Raw genomic sequence first — 20634 nt, forward strand, 5'->3', positions numbered from 1 at the left:
CCCACGTCCCCTGAATTGGCAGGCGGACTCTCAACCACTGCGCCACCAGGGAAGCCCTAAAATTGCTACATTTTCAATGACGCAACTCCCAAACAAGTTACTACCCACCTACTTTTTCAGTAAATTATAGGAGTGTGTATTCTAACCAAAATGAGTAAGCAAGCCAGGAAAGAATACACATTTTCCAAAGGAGACAAGACAGAAGATTCTTAAACAGCTATGGAAAAAGTCCAACGTAGATTGGTTTAAAAAAAAAAGATACATCTATAGAGTTAAAAAAAAAAAAAGGAATTTCTGAATCATGTAGGAAAGTGGAGGCAATTTATAACTTAATTAAAGAATTTGGACAAAAACAGTATGATGTAACTACTAATTTGGGAAGAACCAAAAGTTATGCAATAAAGGCGACAATCTCAGTTCATTATTTGCCTCATCAGAGAATTAAACACAATTCTAATAATCTGTATAATTATAGAGAAGAAGAATAGAAGAGGCAGAATGTAGAAATGATGAGCTATTAGGATGTTAAATTCTGACTTCAACATAAGAAGTCAATAGATAATGCCTAAATTTGAATACTCAAGAAATTTAATGGGCATATTATTTAGAAATATTGAGTAAAAGAATGAACAAACTATTCCTACACATACAAACATGAATAACTATCAGACGTAATTTTGAGCAAATATGTGGCAGACACACACAAGAACACACACTCTATTATATCATTTACAGACAGCTCAAAGAAAGATCAAATTAACCAGTGATTAAGTGTCAGGATAGTGGTTTTCTTCGGTATGCGTAGAAAGTGAGAGGAAGCATAATTCTTCTGAAGTGTTGATAAGATTTTATTTCTTGATCTCTGGGATGTTTATACCTATGTATTGACTTGGCCAAAATTAATTGTGCTATACACTTATGACTTGTGCAATGTTCTCTATATATGATGTACTTCAATAAAACTTTCATTTGAAAGGAAATAGACATTAAATTATATGCCAGGAGGGAGAGGTTGACAAAAAAAGGGGAAAGAGGATTCAAGGAGTATAGACTATGCAAAGGACTGATTTAGTTGTTTTCAGTACGTCTTGTAAAACGATTTTTATTCATAATATGTGTGTTACTTGATAAAAATTTTGCAAGAAAAAATAATAGTAGTAGAGTTATATGTTTCAACATGTATACATCTTTTAACAAGCTATTCAAAATAGTTCTGAAATGATACATAAAGAAAAATGCTGAACAATAATATATAGCTAATGGATACATATATTTGTAACAATAGTATGAAGTATGCAAAAAATGGCACGTATGAAATCATGACTTTTGTTATTTCTTGAATTTGAAGGAGACATAACAGGAAGCTTTAACTTTTCTCTAAGGTTTTATGTCCTCTAAAAATCTGATGCAAAGTTAGTATCCATTATACCTAGCTGGTGAAATACCTAGCATATTTCCCTATGTTTGAAGTTTATGATTAAAACAACTTTCTGAGATTAAAATAATGGTGTCCCAACAAAATAATGATAGAGATACAGAGAAAAAAAATCAAGTTTACTTAACTATGTAAAATAATACTTTTAAAATACAATATAAAGTTAAAAAAAAAAACAGTAAAGAAGGATACAAATTACGTACCATAGCAATACCTGCGTCACAGCTTTTATTGCATATTGTGCCAGGAAATGTTGCTCCCACATATTTAGGCTGTTTCCTGTAACTACATCATTACAGTATGGCTTTTTTATTAGCATGGTTCCTCAGAACAATTTACTAGCTTACTTATTAAGTTAAATCTCCCATAGAATTTAAAATAATTTGTCAAACATATAATTTTTTATCTGAATAATATCTAATATATTATACAAGGTGCTCAAATCATTGAAAACTGTAATTCACTTTAATGCCAGTTTTCTTTCCTAAACTAACTCTTTGACTTGATACAATTTTATTTATCTCAAATTCTCCTCAGTTTCCCTTATTCAGCATTCACTGTTTTGGTCACTAAAAGTTAAAATGAAAGGGATTTTTAATCTGTAGAAAAGAAATCTTGCCTGTTCTAAAGATAAGCATTTTAAAAAATTAAATGTAACCAAAACACTCAAATCTTTCTTTATCAAACAGTAGACATGAAATGTATTCACATAACGAGGTAATGTTAACTGAATAGTGTCAATTTTACATCATTAGTAAGCTGAGGCTTGTATGTATTCTATAGTATAGTTGATATCATAAAAGTTCATGAAAGACAGAGTTTTTTGCATAAATTATACTCCAAAATATTTTGTCATATAAGTGATTCAGGTTTTTTTATTATATTTCCAACCACACTATCACCTCAATGGCAACAGCTATGTTTTCTTTAACATTTTCCAAGGGGCCTACAGAAAGCTGAAGAACACAATAAAGGCATTAAATTATAAAATTAATGGAATTATTTATGTATATCTCTTTATTAATGTAGAACATTGTGCTTACATAAGTAAGAATGTTACGTCATGGGGCCGTAGGATAAGATAGTCCTGTTTCCATGTCAAAAATCTTTGTAATAAATCATCAGCATCCCCATTAGTAGAAATTTGGTTTTTATCTGACCACAATTCCAAGGAGGATAGCATCACAGTCAATTTGAACTGACTAAGCATCTAAAAATAAGATTTACAGTATATTTATTCAAATAACATAAATCATTACATCAAAGCAGTACAAAAAATAAAGAAAAAGTTTACTTGATTACTTTGGATATTAAACCAAATAAAGGGCTTTAAGTCATTAATTTGTCATGATATAATGGAAAGGTTTTCAATGACTTTTTATAAAATTGTAAATGTAAAGAAGTTAAAACTTACTGTGTTGACAAGGCCAATAAGCTGAATAATTTTCTGCATTACAGCCATCATTTCTGATCCCATATAATCATGCTGAAAAAGAAATTTTTATGATTCTTTAAAAAATGTGAGTGACAGCAATTTTTTTTTTATGGCAAATATATCTTGGTGATACCAGGCAAGAAAACCATAGGATCTGTCAGACAATTTAAAGCATACTAACATAAAGATGATAATATTTACAATAAATGAAAACAAACAACAAAAAGAAAAAAATCATACTTGGGCATTCAACATAGATTCTCACTTGTTATATATGTTAAAGACATTGTCCAGCAGAAACAATTGAAATCCTCAAGAAGTACTAAAATAACTTCACAGATCCCTCTGTATTATAAAGGGATTTCTTGAGGTAGACATTTTCTATAACACAGAGGGAATCAACCACAGTATTTCCCATTGTATGCTTAGTAATTAAAGAAGAAGCAAATACATAAGCATTAAAAAAAATCAAAATGCTCAAATAAATCTTTAGGAAAAAACACAGAAATTGTAATGATGTAAAGTGAAGATTATGTGGAATGAATGATTCAAAAATGTTTGATAAAGAACAAGATGAAATAGGGTAAAGGAAAAAAGAAAGAATTTTTCCTCTGAAACTCATAAATACATTTTTTAGAACTAAAGTATAGTCGATTTACAATCTTATATTAGTTTCAGGTGTACAGTATAGTGATTCAATATTTTCATAGATTATATCCCATTCAGAGTTATAGAACACTGCCCCTATTCACTGTGCTGCATTTCAGTCATCAAGTAAATGCTAATAAAAACCACAATATGTTCTCAGTATTCATACACCAGAATGGCAACAATTTAAAAAAGACTATCAATACCAATTACTTGTGAGAATATGGAAGAACAATTTGTTATAGTCACTTTTGGAGATTATCAATATCCTCTGAAAGTAATATACGCTAACCCGATGATATAACAATTTCACTCTTAGGTAGATACTCAAAAGATATTATGTCTACCAAATGGACATTCTTCCAAAGAAGACACACAAGTGGCCAACAGGTACACTAAAAGGTATTCAACATTACTAATCCTCAGGGAAATGCAGATCGAATCCACAGTGAGATATCACCTCACACCTGTCAGAATGGCTATCATCGAAAAAACAAGAGCTAACAAATGCTGGTGAGGATGTCAAGAAAGGGAACGCTTGTGCACTGTTGGTGGGAATGTAAATTGGTACATACACTATGGAAAACAGTATAACGGTTCCTTAAAAAATTAAAAAAGGAACTACCATATGACCTGACAATCCCAATCCTCAGTATACATCCTAAGGAAATGAAATCAGTATCTCATAGAGATATCTGCATTCCCATGTTTACTGAAACATTATTCACAACTGAAACATTATTCACAATAGCCTAGATACGAAAACAACCTACGTGCCCATCAACAGATGAACGAACAAAGAAAAAGTGGTATATATGTGAAATGGAATATTACTCAGTCATTAAAAAGAAGGACATTCTCCCATTTGCTACCGCATGAGAAACCTGGAAGGCATCGTGCTAACTGAAATAAGTCAGCCAGAGAAAGACAAAAACTGTATGGTATCACTTATATGTAGAATCTAAAAAAAAAAGTCCAATTTCATAGAAACAGAGAAGAGAATTTTGGTTTCCAGAGGCGGAAATGGAGAAATGTAGGTCAAAGGGTACAACCTTTCAGTTATAAGAATAAGTTCTGAGGGTCTAATGTACAGCACAGTGCCCAGAGTTAATAACATGGTATTGTATACTTGAAAGTTGAAAGCAGATCTTTAGTGTTCTCACCACACACACACACACACACACACACACACACACACACACAGAAAAAAGAGTTAACTATGTGAGGTGATGGATGTGTTAATTATCTTGATCTTGGTAATCAATCCACAATGTACATGTACATCAAATCTTCACATTGTACAATTTAATTATATACAATCATATTTATCAATTATGCCTCAAAAAAAGATAGAAAAATATTAACTGAATTGGTCAGATGGTAAATATCTGATACGTTCAAAGAAAATACTGTGACCAGAGAGGCTACAGCTGGTTAAAGAGAGGGCAAGGCAGTTAGGAGGTGTGGCCAAAGAGACCCTGGCCTAATCTGGGGATCAGGACACAGGCAGACAACACTGGGCACCCTAGGCTAGTTTGGGGTTCTAATCGTATCTAAGTCACACTTAGAATTAAATATTTATATTTGAAAATAATTAGAAAATTCCATTACGTCTTTGAAGTTAAGGAAATTTTTAATTATGTTTAAAGAAAGAAGAGAGATAGACATCAAGGTCCTGTATAACACAGGGAACTATATTCAATATCCTGTAATAAACCAGAATGGAAAACAATAAGAAAAAAAGAATGTCTGTATGTGTATAACTGAGTGGATTTGCTGTACAGCAGAGATTGGCCCAACTTGTAAATCAACTATACTTCAATAAAAAATAAATAAATAAATAGATAAATAAAACAGGGCTTCCCTGGTGGAGCAGTGGTTAAGAATCCGCCTGCCAATGCAAGGAACACGGGTTCGAGCCCTGGTCCGGGAAGATCCCACATGCCGCAGAGCAACTAAGCCCGTGTGCCACAACTACTGAACCTGAGCTCTAGAGCCTCCGAGCCACAGCTACTGAAGCCCGTGTGCCTAGAGTCTGTGCTCTGCAACCAGAGAAGCCACTGCAATGAGAAGCCCACGGACAGCAACGAAGACCCAACACAGCCATAAATTAATTAATTAATTAATTAATTAATTTTAAAAAATAAAAAGGGAAATCTCTTTTTAAAAAAAATTCAATTGGGGCTTCCCTGGTGGCGCAGTGGTTGAGAGTCCGCCTGCTGATGCAGGGGACAGGGGTTCGTGCCCCGGTCCGGGAAGATCCCACATGCCGCGAAGCGGCTGGGCCCGTGAGCCATGGCCGCTGAGCCTGCGCGTCCGGACCCTGTGCTCCGCAGCGGAGAGGCCACAACAGTGAGAGGCCTGCGTACCGAAAAAAAAAAAAAAAAATTCAATTAATTAATTAATTAATTAATTAATTAAAAATGTCTGGAGTCTCAAAGGTAAATTACCCCAAATTGGCAATTCAGTGTTTTAATTTTTCTATCAACATTTAGCAAAAAGTGTAGCTACCTTTCCATGATCATTAGAAATATTAATTTAGAAACCTGTAAGACAGCTAACAATATTAAACATTTCCATAAATTGGTTTCATAAAGTTAATACTCAGAAAAGTTTTAACATTTCAGCTGATGTTCTCTAGGTGATAGCAATAAAACATTAAGCAAAGAAAGAAAGAAAGAAAGAAAAGAGAGAGTGAGTGAAGGAGGGGAGAGTTTGACTTACCAAAGCTTTTTCCACTATAATGTGCATTTCTAGATACCGGGGTAATAGTTCTGAAAGAGTTTTTTCCTGAAAGGAGAATTTATCAAATGTTAACATGTTTTGAATTTGTTAAGCACAGAGAGTGACATGTAAAGGAAGCAAAGAGGATGTATATAAGACCCTCAAGAGGACTTAACAGTATAAATTAATTGTAAATCAGAGAATTTACTTGAAAACAGATTCCAGGTTTAAGGGAATCCCAGGGAGCCTGATAGAGTAAGGTGGGAGTCTAGGTACTCACTATGAATACTGCGTAAGAGAAAGTGAATAGCTCTGTAGCTCCAGAGCATAGGCTGCATGCCCCACTTGATATGAGATAATAATCCTTGATTGTGCCAAGTCAGTCAGCTATGAATCAACAATTTACTACATCGTCATTTAGTACTCTAATGGTAATTTCTACATGAGCCATATTTCTAACACATTGAGATACCATTTCACACACAGATATTTTAAAGAAACCAAAATTTCTTCCTTGACCCAAGTGCATTGGTAACTAAATCGAAGAGTAAGGAGGATACAAAGATTGAGTCTGTCATAAAATATCTTAGCTTACTATAAATAAACAGGCAAACAAACAAACTGGACTTGACAGTAGAGCCTAGGTTTATATTTCCATAGGGAAGCAAACTACGCCTGCATCTTATATATGTATATACTGAGATGCTGACTTTTTTCCTTTGTGGTCAACATTCAGTTTAAAGGTATTCTGTATTTTGGTTACCCTTACTGTGCCTGTATAAAAATATAAGTCAATGTTGACAACCATGTCTTCTGCATTGCAGCTTGACTGAGTATAATTATAAATTATGTGTGTACCATAACCAATTTCGAGTATGTTTCTGCACAGTAGGTTTCATATTTTAATAACAGCATTGTTTTTTATCCTATTTGCCTTTCCAAATTTATATTCTTATTTTCAAAATAATAAATAAAAAATGTAACTTTGATACCTATGTTTTAAAACAAACTTATAATACTATTCACCATAATGTCAGATGTCACTTTCAGTAAAATGAACTTCAAAATTCATTTGTTTTTAATAGGTTATCTTTATTTCCTTTTGTAAAACTTTGTGTTCATTTAAAAAAAATAAGTATTGAATCATAGAATATTGCCAAAATAGCTCACTGTATCTCATATATTATTCACTCAGTTTCCCCCAGTGGTTACATGTTACAAAACTATAGTATGTTTTCAAAACCAGGATATTGACCTGGTACAGTGTGTATGGGTATATCTCTACATCATATTGTCATGTGTATGTTTATATAACCAGCACTGCAATCAAGATACAAAACTATTTTATCACCACAAAGATTTCCCTTGTTGTACCTGTTTAAAGTCAGATGAGATTATACAGTTAGAGGAAGAGAAAGATAAAAGAATGGAGAAAAATGAACAGAACCTATTCTGTTCCTGTAGGGCACTTTCAAGCACACCAACATGCATATAGTGGGAGTAACAGAAAGTGAGGGGATAGATAAAAGGGCAGAAAGGATCTTCAAAGAACTAATGGCCAAAAAGTTCCCAAATTTGACGAAAAAAACATGAATTTAAACATACAAGAAGCTTAATGAACTCCAAGTAGGATAAACTCAAAGGGATCCCCTCAAAGGTACATCATAAGAAAACTGTCATAAGGCAAAGACAGAGGCTCTTGAAAGAACCAACAAAGAAGGGACTCATCATGTACAAGGAATCCTCAATAAGATGAATAATTTTTGATTCTTCATCAGAGACCATGGAGTCCAAAAGACGGGGAACTGAAATATTCAAAGTGATGAAAGAAAGAATTCTATATTCAGCCTACAAGTAAATTAAGAGAGTTTAATAATATACAAATGATTAAGTATTCTAGAAAGATATGTCCCAGTACTACGTAAAGCTATAGGGCAAAATATTAAAAGTAATTTTACCAGGGTAGTGGTAACTATTCTTCCTATATTCCTAAATTTTATTCAATAATATACATTTTTGTTGGAATAAAAATGGAAAACAAGAAATATTACATTATACATCATACAACAATAAGCTTGACACACATTATTGCATATTTCCATGTATTTTAGATGGAATATGGATGTTTCATTTACTGCTGTAGAAAAAAGATACCAAATTTTATATTACTACTCAACAGCTAAGTAGTTCCTTTTCATGATTAACACAATTCTACAGAAGTAATTTTATAGTGCGTCATAACATCCAAATTGTCTCCGTTACCTGTGAGTTTAAATGGATTTTATAGGGCTGGTCTTTCTGCCAAATACTGCTGTAATTTTCTGCTAACATCGGCATATCTGGATTGTCATTTTTCACTTGATAAATTATGTGCTCGAACCTTGCTGAAGATTCCAATGGCTCAATTCCATAGCTGATATTTTCAAACTGAAGAAATCCCCTGAATATTTAGAAAGCAGTGATATAAAAATCCTGCCTATGATCCCATCAGACCTATAATCCAAAGTGTTGTAAGAAATGAGAAACCATAATGAGGTACATGTGTTAAACCCACTCTCTTTCCCTGCCTTTTTTCAGCTACCATTAGTAACTGAGTAACCACATCTGAGTCAGTTTTTCTCATGTATTAAAAAACTAAATATACTGAAAAGTATTTTGTATTTTCTGTATAGTAGTCTCATTCATTCAAGATGTATTAATTAAGGCCAAGTATTTGCTGGGAACCAAGACATTTGTTGAGAATTCCAAGAATAAAAAGTTCCTATTCTTACAGGGGTTAGAATAAGAGAAAACGGATATATAGAGTGGAGATCTAAAAAGATTAATATGCAGGAAAACCACATTCAGAGGATGTCAGTTTTCTGAGTTGATATGAGCAAATTCTGGAAATCAGGCAACCAAAAGCAAAAGGAAGTTAGGAAGAGATTTTTGCTCTGCTCTGGACCTGTCTTCATCTGATAAACTCACCACCTTCTTCCTGCCACTATCAATGACGAAAATCACTTATCCCTGCCCTATTACCTCTGAGGTACCTTCTCAATTCTCATTTTACATCTGATACCAAGTACACCCACACTGAGAGCATACAATATGTGCTTAGTTAAGCAACTAATTAATGTCATTTTCCATAACTGTTCCAGATAACTGATAGATAATACAACAATAACATCTAGGGAGATGTTCTAAAGGATTCGGGTGGGGGGTGTTTGCTCTGTTTTACTGCATCTATCTCTTTCTGCTCAATATCTTGAAAATATCTCCAGTCAGGATTCCCTTGAGCGATTTCATTTCAATTGGCATGACTAAGGTCCACTTATTAATATTATTAATAAAAGTAAGGCCATCATGAAGAAAACGTTCAGATTTGAATTCTCCTTAAATATCCCAGATTTGTGTTTTGCGGCCACTAAGTTTCATTTTAAAGTATATCCAAAGTTTTCATGTATAAATAGCCTCTAAAATGCTATTACCTGAGTCCAGAACAGATGCTGAGTGTCACGACTGAATTTGGAAAATCTGCAACGTATCCTTGGTAATGGCAATGCATCTGAAAAACAGTACAGAGTGGCAAATAAATACATTATTTATGCATAAAAGTGTATTGGCAAACATTATAAATATTCAAAACATTAAAACAGTTGAAAATAATAAGCCTGTGTATCATACAGATTTACTAAAGTTGATTTTCAAGGAAAATAAGTATTTGACAACTCTCTTTACTTTGTACCACCTAGGTGCCCATGAGTGTTCTCTAGGTCTGGATTTCATCTCTATCATACATGGAATGTGGAATAAAATTGTATGAAACGGCCAACGTGGAACAAACATATCCCAGTGGTAATAATATGTCCACTTCAATAAGGAAACGTGTGATAATAAATGTCTAAGACACCTGGGTCTTACCTTAAAATATGAAGACTCAGAATGCAAAGATCCAGTTTCGTTGTATGTATAAACCAAAAAGTTCTGGGATACGAATGAGCTAAGAAGAACAAAAACAAAAAACTGATTGAATCATGAATTTATTATGAACATAAACATTAAAATAATAAAAATAACAGTGAAATATATGATTCATATAATAATATTCCTTAACTAGAGTAATTTTAGCATGCCATAACAGTGTAAATTCATAGAACTATTGACTCAGAGAGCTTAGGATTTCTTAACACTGGAATAGATTTTGAATCCTCCATATCAGATATTCATGTGTGTGCCTGCCTATGCCTCCATTCAACAAGATTTACTGAGTGTCAATGTTCTGACAGATCCTCTTCGAGGCACTGGGATACAGCAGTAAACAAAAGAGAAAACCACGGGTCTTCACGGCCAGTGAGAGACACATACGCTAGTACATTAGGTGATGATAAATAAGGCCCAGGGTGGCAGGAGGTTGGTTGCAAATGTAGACAGGATGGCATGGAAAGGCTCACTGAACTGATAAGTAAAGACCTGAAAACAAGCCACTTGGATTTGCACAGAAATGTTATTCCGGCCAAAGCAAGGAGAAAATGCAGAGACCCTGAGGCAGAGATATGTTTTGTGTTTACAAAGAACATCTGGGGGCAGTGCCTGTGGTGAAGTGTGAAAACAAGAGCCCACAGTAAGAGATGGTGTCACGGAGATGAGAAGCCACTGGAAGAGTCTGAGCAGATTGAGGACGGGTCAGACCAGCATTTTAATAGAATCAGACTGAATGCTGTGTTGAGAACCATCTGTAGGACAAATAAGCAGAAACAGAGAGATCAGCTAGGTTATTACAGTCACCCAGGCAAGACATGACGGTGGCTTGAGCTAGGACTGCAGCAGTGGTGGAGGTCCCATTCTGGATGCATTTTGAAGGCAGATCGCATGGGATTTAATAATCCATTGGATGTGGGGGGAAAACAAAAGAAAAAATAGATGTCAGGAATGACCCTAACATTTTTGTTCTGAGAAACTGGAAGAGTAGAGGTGCCATTTACTGAGATAATTGTGGGAAAGGCAAATTTTGGAAAAGGATCAGAAGTACATTTTAGACACATTAAATATGAGAATTCTCATAACCTCTTGGTTATCAAATAAGTAGTCAAATAAATGAATATGGAGAGGAAAAAGTAGAGATACAAGTTTGGGAGTAATCAATACATAAATGGTATTAAATCCATAGGAGTAGATGAAATAACTGGGTGATTGAGTATAGCTAGGGGAAAAAACAAACCAACAAGATTTAAGAATAGCACCATGGAGAACTCTAAGACTGAAGAGATGAGGAGGAATCTAGAAAACAAACAAACAAAACAAAATCTGAGGAAGAGTGAGCGCAGTGGTAAGAGTTAAACACGGGATTCTGCGGTTCCCTGGAAGCCAAATGAAGAAACAATTATATGTTGGAGACACTGCTCAGCTACACAAAATGCGGCCGATTGGTCAAGAAAAATGAAGAGTAAAGAATAACCGGCATTTAGAAACATGAGGATCTTGGATGATCTTAACACTTTTAATGGAATGGTAGCGACATTAAAGACCAACATGAGTTTAACGATCATGAATTACAAGAGAATAGTCATGAATTAAGTGAGGACGATTTTCTCCAGGCTTGTTCACCTACAAAGATGCAGGCAGACAAAATGCAGTTGTGATAAATATATATTTTCAAAGATAAAGGCAGAGAAGAGGCTGTTTGAGTCCACTTATATAAAATGTTGAGAAAACACAAATTAAGAGACAGGAAATAGATTGCTTGTTGCCTGGAGTAGTGGCGGATGACAGGGATTAAATATGGGTCTTAGGTGGGGAATGAAATGTTCTAAAACTGATTTATGGTTGATAATTGTAATACGATATTAAAATCATTAAATTATACATTTCAGAGTTTTATGATTTTATATATATATATAATTTACCAAATAAAGTTGTTAAAAATAAATACATATATAATTAATACCTCCATACAAAGTATGCCACTAGTTAAATTTTCCACCAATAACCACATGATATGTACACATGTTTGATTTCACATCGGATATACTTGATACACAGCTTGCAGTTCTTGGGTTCAATGGCTTTATACTCTTATTTATACGTAACTTATTTCTTAATTTGAAAATAACAAGCTGGAATATACAAATGCAAAGTTCTCATAGACTTCATATTCAAGACCTAATGAATCCTAAACTGAAAAATTGACTAATTAAACAGCCTACATTTCACTGCATTCTTGAATTTAAATAGTGTACAAAAACATTTTTAAAAAAGTAAATTCTCAGCTTTAAGGGAAAATCATATCTTACTGTTTCCTGAGATGCAGAGTGTATGGTTTTATATCAATTGTAATGCTATAAGTCACCTAAAATAAAGCAAATAAAGACGATTTAGTAAATCAGAAATATGTAAAGTAAAAGAGTATTTTTCACTCAAGTTGAAAAAGACTCACCCAATCTATTTTAAAAAAGAATATATTCTTCAGAATTTATTGTTCTAAATAGTAAAAATTTTTAATTTTCTAATAAATTCAGGATGAGGGTGATAAGTTTACTGTAGGGATGGCTTTTGAAAAGAATAAATGAAAACGATATTTTGAAAAAAATATAATTTTCCCATTTATTAATACTAGATTTTAATTGTTTATATTTAGAAAAACTATATTCATCCTTAGCCAAAATGAATGAGGCATGACTATAGGCTTACATTCTACACCAAATATAATGAAACAACAGCAAGTTTATAAATACATATATACATACTAACAAACACTACAGCCACTTTGCAATGCTTCACATATAAACTGGGAGGAAAACAGACCTGAGAGAATGAAGCTAGCGAGGAACGCTGCAGCTCCAGGACTATGAGCTCTGATACTACAGGGACTAAGTTATAATGGTCCTCATTACCTTGACGTGATTCCAGGAACAGGAAGCGTACACAGTACACAGTAAAGCAGATTGCTTTTGTAAGATCATCAGGAGGGTGAGAAAGTGTCTAGCTAAATTGAATTTTATAGAATAGAACAACGTAGGCTTGAAATCCACCCTTTGCCATTTAACACAATGTGATCAACAGAGGTACGTCCATCCACTTGGCCATATCCTATTGGTTGGAAGGAAGTCACAGGTCTTTCCCACACTCATAGTGAGACAGGCTGGGACCTGGGACCCTTTGCTGCAGTGCAAAGGATACACCTGGATATCCTGCATCCTGGATACACCTCTACTGGGGCAACAAAATACAAAGAAACTGTATGGGACTAAAAATAACTGCATGCCAGACGTAGAGAATGGACTTGGGGACATGGGGAGGGGGAAGGGTAAGTTGGGACGAAGTGAGAGAGTGGCATGGACATATATACACTACCAAATGTAAAATAGATAGCTAGTGGGAAGCAGCCACATAGCACAGGTGGATCAGCTCGGTGCTCTGTGACCACCTAGAGGGGTGGGATAGGGAGGGTGGGAGGGAGACGCAAGAGGGAGGGGATATGGAGATATATGTATATGTATAGCTGATTCACTTTGTTATACAGCAGGAACTAACACACCATTGTAAAGCAATTATACTCCAATAAAGATGTTTAAAAAAAAAATGCGTGTATGCCTTAGTTGGGGCAAATTCCAGCTGCCACTTTTGAAGAGCCTGGAGCAAAAACAGGGTGTTGGGAGCAAAAGGGTGGTACTGAGCATGCACCCTGCACACACCACCACCTAAGGGGTGGGCAAAACACCTAAGGCCCCCCTCTGGCCTGACCCATGGACACACCACTGCCCTCGCCCCATATAAGGAACAAGCCTGCCCTACCTCCTGGAGTGAGCAAGAAAGGGGACCTGTTGTTTGTTCTCCCTCCTCTGCTGCAGCAGGGGCCCCAGTAAAGCCTTGCCTGAATTTCTTGTCTGGCCTCTGATCAATTTCTATTGATTGGGGAAGGCCAAGAGCCCTGGTCGGTAACAATAGGTGGAGCTTATTCGACGGCATGAACACCAGATGGTAAGAATCACTTGGTTAAATTAGGGTCTGTCCAACACCATGGGCAAAGAACAACTGGGCAGCTGAGGAATAAAACCCACAGCTCACATAGTGCTGGGAGATATTCAGGGTCTGATCAACCAGAGGAGAAGAATGTCACTGAACACTCATGCCATCCACTAGATATCACAGAAGGGTCAAATTTTAGTGTTAAGGAGAAACTAATCTTAGAGTAAAGGCCACTCTAAACATCCATCCCAAAGATATTACAAGGCAGCATGAAATTGTCTATCTGATTCATAAGTAAGTTAATTGCCTGCCAAAACAAAGTACAGCACATTTCAAAGGAAAACCACAAAATCAAGCAATCAACCAAATAAAATTAGCAAGGTTAATCCAATCAAAAACAATTATACACAGGGATATGAAATCAGTCTGATGGCAAGATACGAGGTTCCTGCCTTATCCTCCCACAGATACACCAAACATACGCCTCACATGGATTGATGCCCTGTGAGAGAAATCCAGAAAGTAGCACAGTGACTCCTCAACACTGGGTCACTGAGAAAGTACCCACTGTGAAAATGGGTAGGAAAGGCTGATACACACACTCACCACAAAACCCACCCCTGGCAAAGTGCTTACAATCAGGAGGGAACCCCGAACTCTCAGTATGCCCCTCAGAACCAAAAGGTTTGGACCAGGCATCCAGCAGCACAACTTTTAAGGCTGCCACCCAAGGGACTGGCTTCCAAATAACTTAGTTCAGAGAGCCACTGGGACTTGACATCCCTAATTCCTCAGACCCCCATTAAACAAAGAAGCAGTTTTTAAATGTGTGCATGAGCACTTCCCATAGTTCCCCCCCACCCCGGGGTGTATCATAGAGGGAGCAGACAAAAAGCACCCCGCTCCTATTTTCTCCCTGGAAGGAGTCTGACTGCACACTTTTCCAGTTGCAGCTTGAGGGTCCAGCTTCTAATCAGACTACATGTGGGTGCTGATAGGGATCCTCCCAGTAGCCTGAAAGGGCCGATGGGCACTTCCCTTGACGACTCCCCCAGGCTCAATCCAACAATAAAACCAAGTCTCCAGTTTCTTCCTGATAGGACCTTGTCTACACATCTAGAATCTCAACCTTTTTTTTTAATTGAAGTATACTGATGTACAATATTATATGTTACAGGTACAATATAGTGATTCATAATTTTTAAAGGCTGTACTCCATTTCTACTTATTATAACATATTAGCTATAGAACCTCAACTTTTAACGCTGCCACCTGAAGGTTTGGATCCCATACCACCTAGCTCTGAGACCTGACGGGGCTCAGCATTCACAGACTCCCCAGATTCATCTTAAGAGAAGATTTTTATACAGAAGTGCAAGCATTTCCAAGGACCATCTCCCTGGGCTTAGGGCAGAGGGCACAGGAAAAAGCACAAAGGTCCCAACTTCTCTGTGGAAAGGGTTTGAGTGCATACTTCCTCAGCTGCTGCTTGAGGGTTGAGCTTCTAAATAGCTTGCACCAGGGAGCTGACAGGGTACATAAATAGTAGTCATCTGGGGACTTGAACAGATGTGAGGGAATTCCCTGTGCTTTCTCTCTCTGACTCATCCCAACTATAAAGCTAATTCTCCAGCTTCTCCCTCAATGAAATTTGTCCACACATCTAGTGCCCCACCTTACACAGCTGCCATTAGAGGAACTGGCTCTGGAGCAGAGAGAACAAAAGAGGTGAAAGAAGTAACATTATCTCTGCAGATGACATGACCTCATGTATAGAAAACCCTAAAGACTACGTCAAAAAGCTATCAGAATTAATAAATGAATTCAGTAAAATTTTAAGACACAAGATCAAAATACAAAAAACAGTTGTGTTTCTATATACTGACAATGAACTACCAGAAAGAAAATAAAGAAAACAATACCATTTACAATAACATCAAAAGACAAAACATTTAAGAACAAATTTAGCCAAGAAGGTGAAAAACGTATACAGTAAAAACTAAAAAACAATCGTGAATAAAATTAGAGAAGACACAGATAAATATATATTCCGTGTTTATGGATTGAAAGGATTAATATTGTAAAATTTTCCATACTACCCAAAGTGATCTACAGATTCAGTGCAATCCCTATCAAAATTCCAATGTTATTTTTCACAGAAATAGAAAAAACAATCGTAAAATGTATATGGAACCACAAAAGAACCTTAATAGCTTAAACAATCTTGAAAAAGAGCAAAGCCAGAGACATCACACCTTGTGATTTCAAACAATATTACAAGGCTGTAGTAATCAAACAGTATCTTACCAACAAAAAACAGACACGTAGATGAATGCACCATAACAACATAACTTTATACCTAAAGCAACTAGAAAAAGAAGAACAGAAACCCAAAGTCAGTAGAAGGAAATAAATCATAAAGATCAGAGCAGAAATAAATGAAATAGAGACAAAAAAAAAGCAATAGAAAGATCAATGAAACTAAAACTTGTTCTTTGAAAAGATAAGCAAAACTGATAAACATTTAGACAGACTCATCAAGAAAAAAGGGGAGAGGGCCCAAATCAATAAAATCAGAAATGAAAAAGGAGTTGTAACTGACACTACAGAAATACAAAGGACCATGAGAGTATTACAAACAACTGTAAGCCAACAAAATGGACAACCTAGAAGAAACAGACAAATTCTTTGAAAGGTACAATCTCCCAAGACTGAACCAGGAAGAAATAGAAAATATGAACAGACCATTTACCAGTAGTGAACTCTACAGAGATTTCAAAACACTTCATGTCCTGCATCATTGTGATAACTGAAGTAAACAACTTGAAGCTTAAAGTGATCACGCAATGACAATATACATACAAACAGAAGTAAATCAGAACAAAAAGAGAAGAAACTTTTATGCAAACAGTTTCTCAACAGAAAGTAGTTTATTTATAATGGAATCAGAGTCTAATTAAAGTTTGGATTCCATGTCCTAAACTTATAACTTTGACTCCCTCAACTGAACATTTGTAATCCTCTTCCTCATATATATAAGAAAATATATGTAACATTTCAAAAGGTTAATGTGAGAATTAAATGAGACTAGTGTATGAAAATGCTTCTCCAAAGGAAATGATCTTACTGTGATTTTCAAGTACAATTTCACATTTAAGTTTTATGACAGTGATTCAGCAGTAAAAGAGAACCATGATAGGTTCCAACACTGTCTGTCAAAATAGAGTTAATGGAGTCTTAATTTTTGTACTTACTCTTATTTCAAAAATTGTTCCTTCAAACTGAAAAATTTCCCCAGGGTTTGTATATATTGACCACACCACTTTAACCACATGAAAATCTAAACCCCTGTATTGTGACTTCTAGTTTTTAATGTAAAACATTATAATTATGCCAATTTGAAGTATATTAATCAAGAAAACATTCAAGATGGAGTGTCTTCAATTTAATCAGCTTTTAATAGCAGGTACGCAGTTTTCAACTTTTTTTTCCAGTTAATATTTATTTACTGACAATGTTTTCATCATAATCAGGCAAATGTGACATTTTTATTTTTCCTTTTCTTTTTTTTCTTTGGCATTACTTCTAATAAGTCTGATGCTTCTGGGTCAAAACTTGCAGGTCTAAACCTTGCTCAAGACCATTTTCTCTGTCACTTTAACAGTGGCCATTAATAATTTTTTTCATAAATTTCATTGTCATGCTTATTTAATATTGATTTTTTTCTACGAGTATGATTCCTGAAAAGTGTTTACTATTTCTTGAAAATTGTGAACAAATAGGTCAGAAGAGCCTGAGAGATGAAGAGAAGGGCACAAGAGTTAGCAATGAAAATATGTTGCTTTGCAAGTGAATACAAATCAGTAGGATCTGATTCAATACAAAGGTAAAGAAAAATCGTCTTAAACTTTTAAATTATAAAACTAATATCCTTGATCATTCACCTGCTTCTCTGAATCTTCACTCTCATTCGACCTCATCTTCTGTGGAACTGTGACATACAGGAATATTCCCTCAGAATCTGTAGTAAGAAAATGGGATTTTTTGCGACAGTGCTCTCAGTCAAGCTTGGGTTCTTAAGTTTGAGTCCATGGTGGGGTCCACAATTGTAAGTCAATTTATCTACATGTGTTTACCCTCCTTCTTGGTCCACAGATTTCAATAGATTTTCAATGGCACACTGAAAATGGCTAAGATACAAACAAGTGAAGAGAAATTAGCCATTGCAGTTCTATAGGACCATCCTCTTCGTTTCCATAACCACGTTGGGACCTGTTTCTCTCGGGTCTCTGAGGAATACATCCAGGGCAGTGCCGAACCTCGTATATCCTCTGGCCACAGAGTGGGTGACCCAGAAGGACCCTCAGCTGCTGAGACACTGGACCCTTGATGCAGAAAGTGGACTCCTTGGCTAACATCTTCCTTCCCCTGCCCTGGTCAGGGGTGGGTGGCGTAGGGGTGGGGTGTGGGAGGAAGGCACCGGCAGGGAATCGGGGAAAGGGGCGGTAGGGGTCCCAGAGCTACAGGAATTGCTCCCCAGGAAGAGCCCAGCCCTGCTCAGAAGCCAAAGGAGGGAGAAGGAAGTCGAGGCTCCGCCGTCTTACCCTGGAGGGCGTGTAGCCCTCCAAGCTCAGCAAGCAGGGCAACGAGGAGGAACATCGCTGCTCGGGGCGCTGGAAGCACGGCCAAGGTCAGAGACCGTTGGGCAGCCGTGAGGCTCGCGGGCAGCAGCAGTCAGGGGTTCAGCGCGCTAGGCCCCCGGGCCCCGGGGGTGAGGACCAGGGCCTCGCAGTCGCTTTCAGCTGTGCTGGCTCATCCTTGGGCATCCTGAGTGACTGGGCACTCGAGGCTGGGAGAAGAAACAGCAGACAAAAGCCTAAGGGTCTGCGCACAGCTGGTTTGTGGTGACTAAGTGTACGTCTTTTTTTTTTTTTTTAACATCTTCATTGGAGTATAATTGCTTTACAGTGGTGTGTTAGTTTCTGCTTTATAACAAAGTGAATCAGTTATACATATGATCCCATATTTTAAATGCTTCAGTAGGGATAAAGGGGCAAATAAGCATTATTTGCTTTTCTGGGGAAGTTTCTGGTAATTTCCTTTCTCCATGTTACAGTTCTCTGACAACGTTTATTTACTGTGGTGGAAGAGAAAGAGGAAAATAGGTATATTTACTATTTTTTACAAGAAATTTTCTACTTAAATTGTGTTACTGCTGACTTAATAAAATCTTTGCAAACAAAAATAAAGAATATTGAACTCGATCCTGGATAAGGAAATAAAAAGCACAATTCTTCAACTATGTGCCTATTCTTACAATGTTAGATTATAATCTGTTGAGGAAAGGGAAAGAAAACTTTGAAATGTACCCTAAGTGTGTCTTGTTAACAGTTACTGTTAGAACCGTAAAAAGGAAGCATTAGAAATGGGGAGGCCAGCAAGACAAACTCAGAGGGGAAAAGTGACACCACTGCAGAAGACAGAACATGTAATTGTCTTTGAATTTTCTGACAAATATCTTAAGCTACTCACACTCAAAACCTAACTCAACTTCTGCCTGCCACTCACCCACACCTTCCTTTATCTCAGTACACTCCACAGCAAAGATGTGTTACACCAATAGTTGCAAAAATAAACTCTGCTCAGGTCTAAAACTTGGACCTGCTAGGCGGTAGTACTCCTGGGAAACTGATCCTGAGAAATTATGATTAAATAACGCAGGACAGTGATCATAATGGCCCCAAATAAGTTAGTGGCAAAGGGGATGAGGGAAAGTTATGGTAGAATCATCCCGATGTGTATTATTTTTACCACAGAGTTCACCCACTTAAAGCACACAGGTGAATGATTGTAGGGTTTTTAGTGTATTCACAGATATGTGCAACCATTACCACAGTCAATTTCAGTTCCCTCATCTCAAAAACAAGTCCTCTACCCTTTAGTTATTACCATCACCCCAGCTATTCAATCCCCACCCCTACCTCCCCAACTCTCACAAGTAAACAACCACTAATCTCAGTCTCTCTAGATGTCCCTGTTCTGGATGTTTCATGCAAAAGCATAACACATGGTTTTTGTAACTGGCTTTAGTCACTTAGCATAACGGTTTCAAGACTCATCCACGTTGTAGCAATATCAGTGCTTCCTTTTTGTGGATGAATACTATCCCATTGTATGGATGGACCACATCTTGTGTATCCATTCATCATTTGCTCATTTGGAAAAGGAAACTCTTGGTCTTTGTGATGAGATGCTCCCACCCCTGACCCAGGAGCACCTTCATTTATATGGATGGAAATTCTGTAGGTCTTAATTAGACTCCAGATAGGCTGATGGATCTCTAATCCACAAATAATGCTTTGAGGTGTGCAGAAGTGAACCCATCTCAGGAAGAGGGAGATGAAGAGAGGGGGCACTGAAGCAAGAAACTGTCACCCAGAAAAGC

The 20634-nt window shown here is 36.4% G+C and overlaps 1 protein-coding gene across 1 annotated transcript; it reads right to left on the minus strand.

Annotated features, from left to right (window-relative positions):
• Positions 1 to 8477: 8477 nt before the first annotated feature.
• Positions 8478 to 18848, minus strand: LOC136141786 (disintegrin and metalloproteinase domain-containing protein 18-like). The gene is made up of 6 exons (XM_065899929.1): positions 18794 to 18848; positions 18134 to 18210; positions 12515 to 12570; positions 10146 to 10224; positions 9713 to 9789; positions 8478 to 8682 (listed from the first exon to the last, which is right to left on the minus strand). Exons 1-6 carry the CDS (start codon positions 18846 to 18848, stop codon positions 8478 to 8480), a joined length of 549 nt encoding a protein of 182 aa, XP_065756001.1.
• Between the last annotated feature and the right edge of the window lie 1786 nt (positions 18849 to 20634).

Source organism: Phocoena phocoena, chromosome 21, assembly GCF_963924675.1.
Source record: "Phocoena phocoena chromosome 21, mPhoPho1.1, whole genome shotgun sequence".
Classification (NCBI taxonomy): domain Eukaryota; kingdom Metazoa; phylum Chordata; class Mammalia; order Artiodactyla; family Phocoenidae; genus Phocoena; species Phocoena phocoena.